The 13,462-nt window shown below is 37.4% G+C and overlaps 1 protein-coding gene across 3 annotated transcripts in view; it reads left to right on the top strand.

Annotated features, from left to right (window-relative positions):
- The window catches only part of RAD50 (RAD50 double strand break repair protein), a 72,166-nt gene that overhangs the window by 44,628 nt on the left and 14,076 nt on the right, over positions 1-13,462 (top strand). For all 3 annotated transcript variants that reach the window (XM_045550745.1, XM_045550743.1, XM_045550744.1), the window contains 5 exons: positions 1,339-1,449; positions 1,845-1,937; positions 2,012-2,125; positions 7,526-7,653; positions 9,525-9,749. In XM_045550745.1, coding sequence (XP_045406701.1) covers positions 1,339-1,449; positions 1,845-1,937; positions 2,012-2,125; positions 7,526-7,653; positions 9,525-9,749 — 671 coding nt within the window. The remainder of the gene's footprint in view (positions 1-1,338; positions 1,450-1,844; positions 1,938-2,011; positions 2,126-7,525; positions 7,654-9,524; positions 9,750-13,462) is intronic.

The following is a 13,462-nucleotide window of genomic DNA, read 5'->3' on the forward strand; positions in this document are numbered from 1 at the left end:
GCTTAGAATATGATGTAAAATAATACTACCTTGCATTTGTATAATTTTTTTACTGTTTATGAAGCACTTTGAGCTGGGCATGGTGGATCATACCTGTGATCCTAGGACTCTGGGAAGCCAAGGTGGAATGATTGCTTAAGCTCAGGAGTTTGAGACCAGCCTAACCAAGAGCAAAACCTTGTCCCTACTTAAAAGTAGAAAACTTAGCCAGGCTTTGTGGTGCGTGCCTGTACTCCCAGCTACTCGGGAGGCTGAGGCAGGAGGATCGCTTGAGCCCTGGAGTTTGAGGTTGCAGTGAGCTACGATGATGCCACTGCACTCTACCCAGGGCAACAGGGTGAGACTCTGTCTCAGAAAAAAAAAAGCACTTTGACATTAAACTATTTAGTGTCTCAGCAACCCTGTTGAGATAGATGACTAAATCTCATTTTTATAGAAAAAGAAATTGAGATTTACAGATGTACGATGAGTTGCCTAAGTTCATGCAGCTAATAGGCAGGGTTGATTTTCAGATAAATCTTCTGACACTAAAGACATTTGACTTCCTACCACACCACACCACTTACCTCCGTTGAAGTAATACTAAATAATTATATCTACCTTTATAGATTCAGTCGATATTTCAGGATGTTAAAGTGCTTGAGGATCACTGTTTTCAACAGTGGTTATCACATAATTATGTTGTAGAGATGCTATAAAGGCTAAATAGCGGGGACTTCTGATTCGTAAGATAGTTTATTCCTTAAAAGTCCCCTTCCTTCCAGAATAGGTGTGGACACACCAACATCAGTGTAACAGTCTGCTTTTGTTACCATCAAATACCTGCTTAGTCTTAGCAGACTAAGTTTAAGGACAGAAGTGCTTTTATCATCATACGCCTGTCTGTAAAAGAGATGCCTGGACTAAGTGAGCTTTCCTATTCTTTGATCACACAGAGCTGACATGGGCCCCTATAAAATCATGAAGACTCATGCCTGAAGACATGTGCTAATATAATTGGAAGCACATGGCTTAGATTAAGAGTCAAGTCCGTGACTGAGGCAGTAGCGCATGCATCATGGTTAGGAGAGTGAACTCGAGCTGCACTGGGTTAGAGTCCTAGGTGCTTCATTTACTGGCTATTGTGACCCTAGATAATTCATTCCCTTTGCCTGTTTGTTCGTTGGAAATGTGGGGATGAAAATAAATGTGCCTTCCTTGCAGGGTCATTGAAAGGAGCAAATGAGTTGATTTTAAAAACCTGGCACATAAAAATGCTTTTATTAAGACTGTAAAGTCTGACACCTAAAAAAAGGTAATGGAATATTACATAAGACTTCATGTTCTTAATATTTTTAGGATGCTAAAGAGCAGGTGAGCCCTTTGGAAACAACATTGGAAAAGTTCCAGCAGGAAAAAGAAGAATTAATCAACAAAAAAAATACAAGCAATAAAATAGCACAGGATAAAGTAAGATTTCATTTATAACTTACCAATATCTATATTAAACTTACACTTACAGCACTGTGTTGGACACTTTTATTTCACATGAAATTAATAGCTTAAAATAAATAGTATTTTCAGATTCGTGACATAATTTTGACATTAGAAATTTTTATAAGAATAAGGATTTTTTTTAAGATTAAGGATTTAAATTATTTTGCTTCTTGAGCTAAAAATAGAAATGAAGATTGATACTGTTTAATCCATTCTCATAGGTGATAAAGGGGCTTGTCTGAGATCATACAGTTTGGTAGTGGTGGAAACTGGAACCCAAGGTTCATAACTTCCAAACCAATGTTGTATTATGCTCTTCTATTAAGTGCCCTGGTCCCAACCAATGTAAATTTAATATTTTTCTACAGCTGAACGATATTAAAGAGAAGGTTAAAAATATTCATAGTTATGTGAAAGACATTGAGAATTATATTCAAGATGGGAAAGACGACTATAAGCAGGTAATTTAAAACTTAAAATTAAGTATTTGGTTATATTTTTATTTCACGTGCTTAAAGAATTTTCTTTTTTGTAGCAAAAAGAAACTGAACTTAATAAAGTAATAGCTCAACTAAGTGAATGCGAGAAACACAAAGAAAAGATAAATAAAGAAATGGGAATCATGAGACAAGATATTGATACTCAGAAGGTAGGTCTTTCTTGTTTATGGTATTACTTATGCCTATAACATTCTTTTCTGTATTTAGTTTTCTTTTCAATAGAAGATCCATTAAATAGAAATGCAAACAGTAGAAAAAAGCAATTTCAGTAACACATTCTTTTCTTATTTCTTCATTTTTCATTTTAATTTTCAATAAAAGACTCATGATAAAATTTTAAACATAAAGGCATAAAATATTAAAAGTGTTCCTTCCCCTGCTCCTAATTTCCAGTCGCACTCCTAAATGTCTTTACTGTTACAGTTTCTTGTTTGTTCTTAAAGTTTTTTATTTATATGCCATCAGATATAGATAGGTTGATGATTGATTTAAGAGTATTTGTGGGCCAGGCACGGTGGCTCACTCCTGTAATCCTAGCACTCTGGGAGGCCAAGGCGGGGGCATCATTTGAGCTCAGGAGTTTGAGACCAGCCTGAGCAAGAGCGAGACCCTGTCTCTACTAAAAATAGAAATTATATGGACAACTAAAAATATATGTAGAAAAAATTAGCCGGGCATGGTGGCACATGTCTGTAGTCCCAGCTACTTGGGAGGCTGAGGCAAGAGGATCACTTGAGCCCAGGAGTTTAAGGTTGCTGTGAGCTAGGCTGACGCCACAGCACTCTAGCCTGGGCAGCAGAGTGAGACTCTGTCTCAAGAAAAAAAAAATGTGTGTGTGTGTGTGTATTTAAATTTACTTTTACAGATGGCATCATACCAATACCATATATTATTCTGTACCTTTTTTTACTTAATGTAACTCAATCTTACATATCAACTCACAGATATGTCACATTCTTTTTAATGATTATAAAATAGTCCATTTTGTGTATGCCATAATGTAGGTTATTTTTTTTTCCTTGTTGGAAAGTGTGTGGCAATGAATATCCTCCATATTTCTGTATTTTTTCTTATGTCTTTATATAGGATAAATTCACAAAAGAGGGATTGAGGTCTAATTCTTAAAAGTTACCTATAAGGAAAGTATGTTAAGGCATTTTCCAGTTGATTTTTATATCATTTATTTTCTCTATTAAAGAACTTAATTTCCACAGCATAATTCAAATCACATTGAGAAGTTATCTCCAACATGCCTTATACAAGCATTGTAGTTAACAGATTAAAAAACTATACCATTTTTCTGTTCTGTTCTTGCTGTTTTAAACAAAATTTGCTATCTGGATGCTATTATCACTTGGTTATAAGTAGTGGTTTGAAGATTAGCTAGATCACTTTCTGTTGGGTCTGTCTGTAGCACCAGGAATTTCAAATATATAAAATATCAGTCAGAGGTAAATCAAATATTTGCCTGACTTAATAAATGCTGAATAACTGTGTAAATTTATGATGCATATATAACAAAGTACTTATCACTAGCTTATATGTGGTTTGCCCATAAAATCACAATCTATAAATCAGTAGTAGCTCTCTATATACATATACAAAGATTGTTAAGATTTACCAATTTCTGACCCCTTTCAAGGTGATATTCTAAACTTAGTGGAGTTGATGGTACTAGTTTATTTTGTAATCTACTGTATTCCAGAAATTTGCTAAATTACATACAATAGAGCAACAGTAAATACATTTTAAATAATGGGAAAACAAGGCAGTGTAGAAATAAGGGCAAGAAGGTAATGAAACCAGGAGAAAAGTAAGTGTATAAAAGGAGTGCCATGAACTCTGACGTGCTTCTTAAAGGCTCTAGTAGTCAAACGAAGAAAGGAAGTTAGTTGAGATTCACATTGTGTGAAAACTAAAAGGAAATCAGTTCCCTGTACTGAGACCAGAGAAAAATGTTTCTATTCACAGAAGGGAGGACTCCCTGTAGTCTTCAACAAACTTCATAGGCCTTTTTTTTGTTGTTGTTACAATGTATCTCAGCATAATTATCCCTTGATGAGGTTCTGTAGAAGGTGATGAGATTGAAGCCTAAAATAAATGTTAGAGTGTTTAGAGAGCAAAGGTTCTTAGCTAGGGACACCCATCAAAATCCTCTGGTTTTTTCATTCCTAGGTATAGAACTAAGAAAATTGAAAACACATGTTCACAAAACAACTTGTAAAAGAATGTTCATAGCAGCATTATTCATAATAGTCAACACATGGAAACTCCCAAATGGCTATCAACTGATGAGTAGATAAACCAAATGTAGCATATTTGTATGATGCGAAATTCTTCAGCCATAAAAAGGAATGAAATATCGATACATTCTACAACATGGATGAACCTTGAAAACATGCTAAGCAAAAGATGCCAGTCACAAAAGACCGTATATTGTATGATTCCATGTATGTGAAATGTACAGAATAGGCAAACCCAGAGACAGAAAGCAGACATGTTTTCAGAGACTGGGGGGAAGCAGTGAGGACGGAATAGAAAGTGACTGTTAATCTGCAAAGGAATATGGGATTTCCTTTTGCCGTGATCAAATGCTCTGGAATTGAATAGTGATAATGGTTGTACAATTTTGTAAATAAACTAAAACCACTGAATTGCACACTTTTAAATGGTGAGGTTCGTGGTTTATGAATTATAGCTCAACTTCTAAAAAATCACTTAGGTTATTAAAAACACACGTCTGTTTCTCCAGTCCAGACCAATAAATGAGAATCTCTGCCGTTTGGTCAGAGGCAGGTATGCTTTGTTGAAGTTCCCTAGGGGTTCTCATGTATCCCCTCCAACTATCAACCACAGAGCCAGAGTACTAGATGGACTGCAGTTTCCAGGCAATCTTCTATAAATGGCATTATTCCAACCAGACTTTTCATGGAGTTTGGACTGTCATCTGTTCAGTATGCCACTCCATCACAGATATCTAGAACACAACCAGTTTTTATGTTTCCATTAGGTGGCCACCTGCATGCATTCACTGTCATCTGAGCTGGTAATTGGGGTTAATATTTAAGAGCCAGGGAGCTTGTTCACATGCTGCAGCCCTATTTAACTTAGTCCACAGTATAAAATAATTTGGGAATTTAATAATCTGAGTCCCTCATTTTTCAGATGAAGGATATGAAGGGAACTGAAGGTGACTTGACTTGCCCAAGGTCACAAAAGTAGTAACTTGACTCTACATTGTTAAATTTCTAGTAAAGTGGAAAAATGGTTCTAGTGTACTATAACTGCATCTGGTTTTCTTTCCTTCCTTTCTCTGATAACTTTAGATTTTGTGGACTATAATTGGAACTCTCACTACTTAAAGTACAAAGCACAAATTTGACCCAAAAGGCATTTTATTAGCAATTATGGAACCAGACACTCTACTGATTATATACAGTAATTTATTTAATTTTCACAATAGCTCTTTATGATGGGGGGTATTGTTATCACCATGTTACTGGCGAACTGAGGCTCACAGAATTTAAATTAATTTGCCTGTTTTCTAGTTTAAAAATTATAGCACTGAAGTTAGATGTGTCTAACTTCAAAGACTATGCGCTTTAACTACTGTGCTATATACTGTCCTTCAAAACTAAAGTAAGAATAATAGAAGCTGACCCAAACGAAAGAAATGCCTAGCTTTCTGGTAATCATGCAGGCAAACAGACCAGGAACAATATTTCATGCCAAAAATCAGTCTCGCCTAAAAATGTGATAGAGTCCTTTCATGTATTCATGAAAGCAGATTCAGGTGTTACCTAGTATCAGATGAAAGCAAGCAATGACACATTCCCGTGTTCCTAATGAGGAAAAAGTACAAGCACAGTCCCCTATGGAAAAACTTTGGAGAGTCATAGCAGCAACACTGGTATGTTAGATCGTCTTAGCAATAAAGGACACTTACAATCATGTCATTTTAGTCACCTTTAACTGCTTATAATAATGCCTTTACTAGATAAATACAGTCCTCCCTTGGTATCTGAAGGGATTAGCTCCAGGACCCCCACAGATACCAAAATCTGGGATGCACAAGTCCCTTATATAAAATAGCATATATAATATTTGCGTATAACATACCCATATCCTCTCATATGCTTTAAATCATCTCTAGATTACTTATGATACCTAATACAACATAATGCTATGTAGATTTTATACTGTATTTTTAAAATTTGCATTATTTCATTATTTTTTTCCCCCAAATATTTTCAATCCATAGTTGGTTGAATCTGTGGTTGTGGCCCTGTGGATGTGGAGGGCTGACTGTACATTTATGTTATTACTTCCAGGGAAAATGAAAGTAGCCTTACTTTCTGACTATTAAAAAAAACCAACTCTAAAAATAGTGATTCATACATGGGCAAGATTGGATGTGAACATTAAGCATGTGAGAGAAGTTCTTGACTTCCCTTCTCACTCCCAACTACCCCCTGGCCTTTACTGTTGGCGGCAAGATATTGCCAGAGATCTGCCCTCTGCCCACTTTCCACACTGCCAAGTTTATCTTGGCTGCAAGGGCTATTGCATGAGGGTTCCAGCTCCATCTTTGGGAAGTCCTGACTCTGAACTTGGGACAGATACGTTTTCTACATACAGGCTTTTGTGGGCCAGACCACCATTGTTTCTGCAGAATAAGGTTTTTTTCTAAATTCCAAAAAGTCAACTTATAAATTGTTTTCTAATGTTTGTCTCTTGACAACACAGTCCATGATAGTCACCAGGAAAACCACTGAAATAATTATGGTACTGCTAAGTGATGGGGTCTCTTTTCAAGGACAAAGCCACTCAACAAAAACAGCTAATTTTTTAATATTTCAGTTCAGTAGCCAAGAAAGTATGAAGAAGTTCATAGATAAATACTACTTTTGTGGCACTTTTTACTGCCTTTTGTGATCATTGTCAACCCGAAGGTAGAGGTTGTATCTGACATACGGTATCTAACAGTCTTGATACCTGTTAGGAGACAAATGGAAGAAAAATTTGGGGGAGACTTTGATAGTATTAACCTCTTGTGATCTTTTAGATCAGTAGGCTCCATTATGGGGTTCCTATGCAAGATGGTGTCAGTATTAAATATTAAAATGTCTAGTCATATTTTTTATTTCATCTTAAATTTCTATTTTGTATGTTTTATAATGAATACTATTTAATAGCATTTTTACTAGGTATTTTAATACTTTATAAGTAAATAAGTATACTAAGGTATATGCTCCAATCATTTATTACGGGACTCCCCATCAGGCGTGAGACCTGTTTTCTAGATCGTGGTCAGTAAAGAGCAGCAAAAGCTACTCCACAAGAGATGTCACACTTGTGACTGTGAATGGGGGTGGGGAGCGTTCAGGTTCGTCCAGACCTGGGGATTTCTCAGTGGCTTGTTCTCCTTTGTTGAACTTGATATGATTCTGAATGAGGCACAGTTAGCACTGCCTATCAGCAGTTGCCTGTTATGGATCTCATGTAGTAACTTGGTTGTTTTTGTTAACTGATTTAATATTTACATTTAGATACAGGAAAGGTGGCTACAGGATAACCTTACTTTAAGAAAAAGAAATGAGGAACTAAAAGAAGTTGAAGAAGAAAGGAAACAACATTTGAAGGAAATGGGTCAAATGCAGGTTTTACAAATGAAAAAGTATGTTTTAAAAAATAGTCTTTAGTTTAACTAAAAGTTTTTATTATTGAAATGTGAAGAATATTAAATACCTGTTTTTAAAAAGAATTTAAGCCTCAGTCTAGCATCCCTTGAGACTTATAGGAAGATGAACAAGGTTTTGATAGAAATATATTTCATGGCCTTAAGAGTTGAATTACTGAAGAAGTGATGTAGAATTGATAATCACCATGGTGATGGGCAGTAGTTCTTCAGTATTAAACATGCGAAGTCCCCAGACGTGTTGCTTGCCCGCTGCACAGAATAGTGGTCACAGACCCTGCCCGGGTCGGAGCCTGTGCAGTGTGTCCTGTTGCCAGTGGAGTCACTGCCAGCATGATCTGTCAGTGGAAACGCATCCTAGATTCTCCCAGTTGTAATTACGTGCCCACCAGAGCACTTTTTTTTTTAAATGAACCCGATGCTTCCTTTATCTGGTCTTACCGGTATTTACTGTAGTGCTGCCTTTCTCGTACAGCAGAAGAGATTTTGTTCTGCCCTGTCGGCCTTGGGGTTAGGAATTTTGTAAGAACCTGGTTGATGCTAAGGGACTAGTCTGGCATAAAAGGTTGTACTAGCCAAACACTTAGATTTTGAATCACTGCAGCTGGTAAAATCTAGGCTTCTCATTCATTGAACTCTTCCTTGTAGATTTTTCATTTGTCATCTTGAATTTACACAGAAATCTGAATCAAAGAATGCTTAGGTTTTTCTAAAGGACGTAGTAAGGTGAAGTTTTAAGTTAATTGGTAAAACCTAACAAATGGTTAATCCTGTGTTATTGTGAGCACTTTTGGTTTAGCTATTTAAAATCTCTCTCATGTATCAAGGAGACCAGACTTTGTAACTGGAAAAGCTCGTCATCTTCAGCCTCTTCATTTTCATGCATCAGGGTGCTGAGGCACAGAGAAATTCCGGAGGGAATGACGATGAAAGCCGGAGATGTGACCCTACTACCTTAGCTCCCAATCCTCAGTTCTTTAACACTGTGCAGTGTTAGTGCATTCTGTGACAGGCTGGAAAAGTAAAGCTTTTAGAAGAAGCTTTTCAATGAAATAATTTATTCTTTGCTACTAAGGACCAAACCAGATATTTTTAAAATTCCTTCTGTGATAGGTACATAACAATGCTTTTTACATTAATTCAGATTACTAAGTACAACTGATCTTTTTTCAAACCTTTCGTCAGCCAGGACACAACAGAAATATCAGACCAACTCTGCAAGGATGTCCGTAAACTTGAGAGCAGGGTTTGCATATAAAGAGGGTGGTTAATAAGTGATGGTTAAATAAATGAAAAATTTTAGAGCATACGTTGAAATTGGTGTACTCTGCCAAAGTACCAGAAAAGTTTAGGTATTGTAGTTCTTTTTGGTCAGTATTATGGTTTTTATATTTGTGGAATAGAAATTTTGTTTTCATAGAGGAGTCAAAATTTTTAGTAAGTTTTACTGCAGAAAATTAATAATTTAATTTGGATAAAATTGTATTGTGTCTTTGACATATTATAAGCAAAATATGAAGCCTCTTATCCAATAACTTCTCAGGGTTGATAATTGTGCAAAGCTTAGTCAGTGTCTAAAAATCAGGTACTTTCTCAGTGCTCACATGTTGTGAAGTTTTCCTATTTAGCCCATAAAAATTAGCTGTTCAAAAACCTATGTGCTGCAGAGATTCAGAAGGAGGAGAATTTTCTTTAGTACTGAAGCCTTAAATAAAAAGCAAGAAGAGACTCTGTTCTCATATACTGATTGCTGCAGAGAATGACACCTATCTAAAGAGATGTATGATTTTTCCACTTCAGTTGCTAAAAGTTAAAAAATGGTCCTCATTTGTCATTTTTCCCTTTTACAGTGAACATGAGAAGTTGGAAGAGAACATAGAAAATATAAAAAGAAATCTCAGTTTGGCATTAGGGCGACAGAAAGGTTATGAGGAAGAAATTATTCATTTTAAGAGAGAACTTCGAGAACCTCAATTTCGTGATGCTGAGGAAAAGTATAGAGAAATGATGATTGTTATGAGAACAACAGAGCTTGTGAACAAGGATCTGGACATTTATTATAAGACCCTTGACCAGTAAGTACTAAATAGGGGATTTTGTTCCCATTGCAATATCAACTAGCATATTTAAGTCATCTTTTCCCCTGGTTTTTCTTTTTAAATGTGATATTTCATATATACCATAGACTGGAAAAATATGTGTGTATATATACACATACACACACACACACACACACACACACTAACTTAAGTTATGAAACAAATGATATCCACTATTTTTTAGAGAAAACATGAAACATTTATGAAAATAGACCATATATGATTATAATAAATTCCAAATGCTCAGTATCATAATAGACAATATTCTTTGGCCATAATGAAATAAAATTAACATTAATAACAAAAGACTAGCTTAAAATTCTAAATAAACTAAATGACATATTACTAACTCTCTGGGTTAAAGAGGAAACTATAAAGGAAATTAAGAAAATACTTGGGGAGGCCGGGCGCGGTGGCTCATGCCTGTAATCCTAGCACTCTGGGAGGCCGAGGCGGGTGGATCGCTCGAGGTCAGGAGTTCAAGACCAGCCTGAGCAAGAGCGAGACCCCGTCTCTACTAAAAATAGAAAGAAATTATCTGGCCAACTAAAATATATATAGAAAAAATTAGCCAGGCATGGTAGCGCATGCCTGTAGTCCTAGCTACTCGGGAGGCTGAGGCAGGAGGATCACTTGAGCCCAGGAGTTTGAAGTTGCTGTGAGCTAGGCTGATGCCACGGCACTCACTCTAGCCAGGGCAACAAAGTGACACTCTGTCTCAAAAAAAAAAAAAGAAAAGAAAATACTTGAGGAAAATAAATGACAAAATAGTAACTATCAAAAATTTGTGGGACATAGCTAAATCAGAATTTAGATACAAACTTTTAACTTTATATGCATTTTATATGGGGACTGAAAATATTAAATGCTTAGCTTCCTTAATTTTTATCCCAAGAAAATAGAAAAAGCAACAAATCAAAACCCAGAGAATTTAAAAGGATGGTGGCTCATCCCTATAATTCTAGCACTTTGGGAGGCTGAGGCAAGAAGATCGGTAGAGGCGAGACAGCCAGAGAAAGATCAAGACCCCATCTCTATAAAAAATCAAAAAATTAGCTGGGCGTGGTAGTACACGTCTGTAGTCCCAGCTACTTGGAAGACTGAGGCAAGAGGATTGCTTGAGCCCAGGAGCTTGAGGTTGCTGTGTGCTATGACGACCTCACTACACTTTAGCCAGGGCAACAGAGCAAGACCCTGTCTTGAAAAAAAAAAAAAAAAAAAGTAAGTGTATCTTTGTATATATCCTTGTATTTGGAGACAAGGACATTCGTTACAGGTTTATTTGAAGAGACCTGAATCAAAACAGATTTTTATCAACAAAAGCCTACAATATGGAATAAGATAAGTTGGTTGTGATGAAAAAATAAAAATAGGTATTACAAAGCAGGACATTGGACTTTGTGTAAAAGTTGATACATTTTACCTTTTTAAAAAGGCCTCAGAAATCCATAATATGTAGTTAAAATTATGGTCTTTGGAAACTGCCCAATTTAAATCTTAACTGATAATATTTAGCGAATTATTTAAATACCCCGAGCTTCAGTTTCCTCATCTATAAAATGGAATTTTAAAAAACCCATATTTGTATCCAATATAGAGTCCAGTTATAAGGAAAACCCAAGTGATTTAGTTCAACTTTGTCATTTCTCTTCTTCAGTGTAAGTTCTTAACCTTGCTATTTTTTAATAGCACTAAGGAACTAACTTTATTAAGAAAATATAGGCTTCTGTTGTTCTCATTTAAATTTAGAGATTAAATTTCCCAAGCTTGGGGCTGTGCAGAGGAGACACTAATGTTAATTGAATACTTACTATGAGGTGGCCATAATCTAATGTAATTCTTGCATCTAACCCTGGAAAGCTGTGGTCCCCAAGCCCCAGGCTGCCGGCCGCCGCTGGTCTGCACCTGTTAGGAACCAGCCACCGAGCTCTGCCTCTTCCCCTTGCCCTGTCTGTGGAAAACCCGTCTTCCATGAAACTTAGAAACCAGGCTGCATGGCAGGTACTGCCTCCCCTGCCCCTGCCCCTGCTCTTCCTCCCCACCCCCCCTTCTGTGGAAAAATTGTCTTCCATGAAACTGGTCCCTGGTGCCAAAGACTGGGGACCACTGCTGTAAACGGCAAGTATTTCTATTAGAGATTAAGCAGCCTGCCCACGATTACCCAGTTAAACGGTAGAGATAAAATGATTATAGATCTCAGAACCAAAAGGCCTTTCTTTTCCCACTGTGACATGCTGCTACTATAGTGGCCCTTTTTTTAACCTTTAAAAAACTAAAGGTTTTTAAAGGTCATATATGTGTGTGTGTACATAATATATATTGTCAGATATGTTAGGATTTTGTTCAGTGAAGATTTGAGTGCTTATGTGCTTGATACTGTTCTAGATAGTAAGCATACAAGGATGAAGAAACAGAAAATTTAGAAATAAATTAAAAGTAAGAAAATAGGCCAGGCGCGGTGGCTCACACCTGTAATCCTAGCACTCTGGGAGGCCAAGGCGGGCAGATTGAGCTCAGGAGTTCGAGACCAGCCTGAGCAAGAGCAAGACCCCGTCTCTACTAAAAAAATAGAAAGAAATTATATGGACAGCTAAAAATATATATTAAAAAAATTAGCCAGGCATGGTGGTGCATGCCTGTAGTCCCAGCTACTCGGGAGGCTAAAGCAAGAGGATCACTTGAGCCCAGGAGTTTGAGGTTGCTGTGAGCTAGGCTGATGCCACAGCACTCATTCTAGCCCAGGCAACAGAGTGAGACTCTGTCTCAAAAAAAAAAAAAAAAAAGTAAGAAAATAGCAAGTAATGGTAGCTACTACAGTGAAAATTAAGTGTGAATACCTGAAGGCAAGACTTTTCCTGAGCATGTGACATGTAAGCTGACGTCTGATTGGTGAAAGGGAGCAAGATACGCAAAAACCAGGGGTGCAGGCACTTGGCTGGGGAGAGAGTTCACGCAGCAGCCCCAAGGCCAGCATGAACAGGTGTTCGGGGAACAGGCGGAAGGCATGCGTGGCTGGAACACAGATAGATGGCTCCCAGAGTATGTCATGCCCTGTAGCCTTGGTCAACAGTTTGCTTCTATTCTAACTGCAGTGGGCAGTCAGTGGAGGTTTTGAAGTGGGGAAGTAATATAATCTGAGTTACAGTTTGGAGAAATTGCACTGGCTGCTGTGTGGAGAATGGCCTGTAAAGGGCAGGAGAGGCGGCAAGGAATCAGTGAGGAGACTGTTGTAGTCACCCAGGAGCTGGGGGTGAAGTGGCCTAGGGTGGTAGCAGTGGAAATGGAGAGAAGCCGATGACTTGGGATTTGTCCTGGAGATAAAGTTGACAGGCCTTGCTTCTGAATTGAGTGTAGGGAGGAAAAGGAAAGAAGGAATCAAAGATTACTCGTACATATTTTGACTTGAGCAACAGAATATTGAGGGAAGAAGTTTCCGTTCCTTGAAATGGGCAGGAGGCAGGACTGGGGAGGGAACATCGATAGTTCTGTTTGGGGCACTTTAAGTTTGAAGTCCCTGTAGACTTGTAAGTAGAGATGTCAGCCAGGCAGCTGGATGTATAATCTAGAGTCTAGCGTTCAGGGGAGAAGTACACATTTGGGAGTCATCAGCGTATACGTGGCATTTAAAACCATGCGATGAGATTATGTATGGGATGACTGTAGACAGAGAAGGGAAGGCCCCCAGCACT

This window comes from Lemur catta, chromosome 5 (genome assembly GCF_020740605.2).
Source record: "Lemur catta isolate mLemCat1 chromosome 5, mLemCat1.pri, whole genome shotgun sequence".
NCBI classification, from domain to species: Eukaryota; Metazoa; Chordata; class Mammalia; order Primates; family Lemuridae; genus Lemur; species Lemur catta.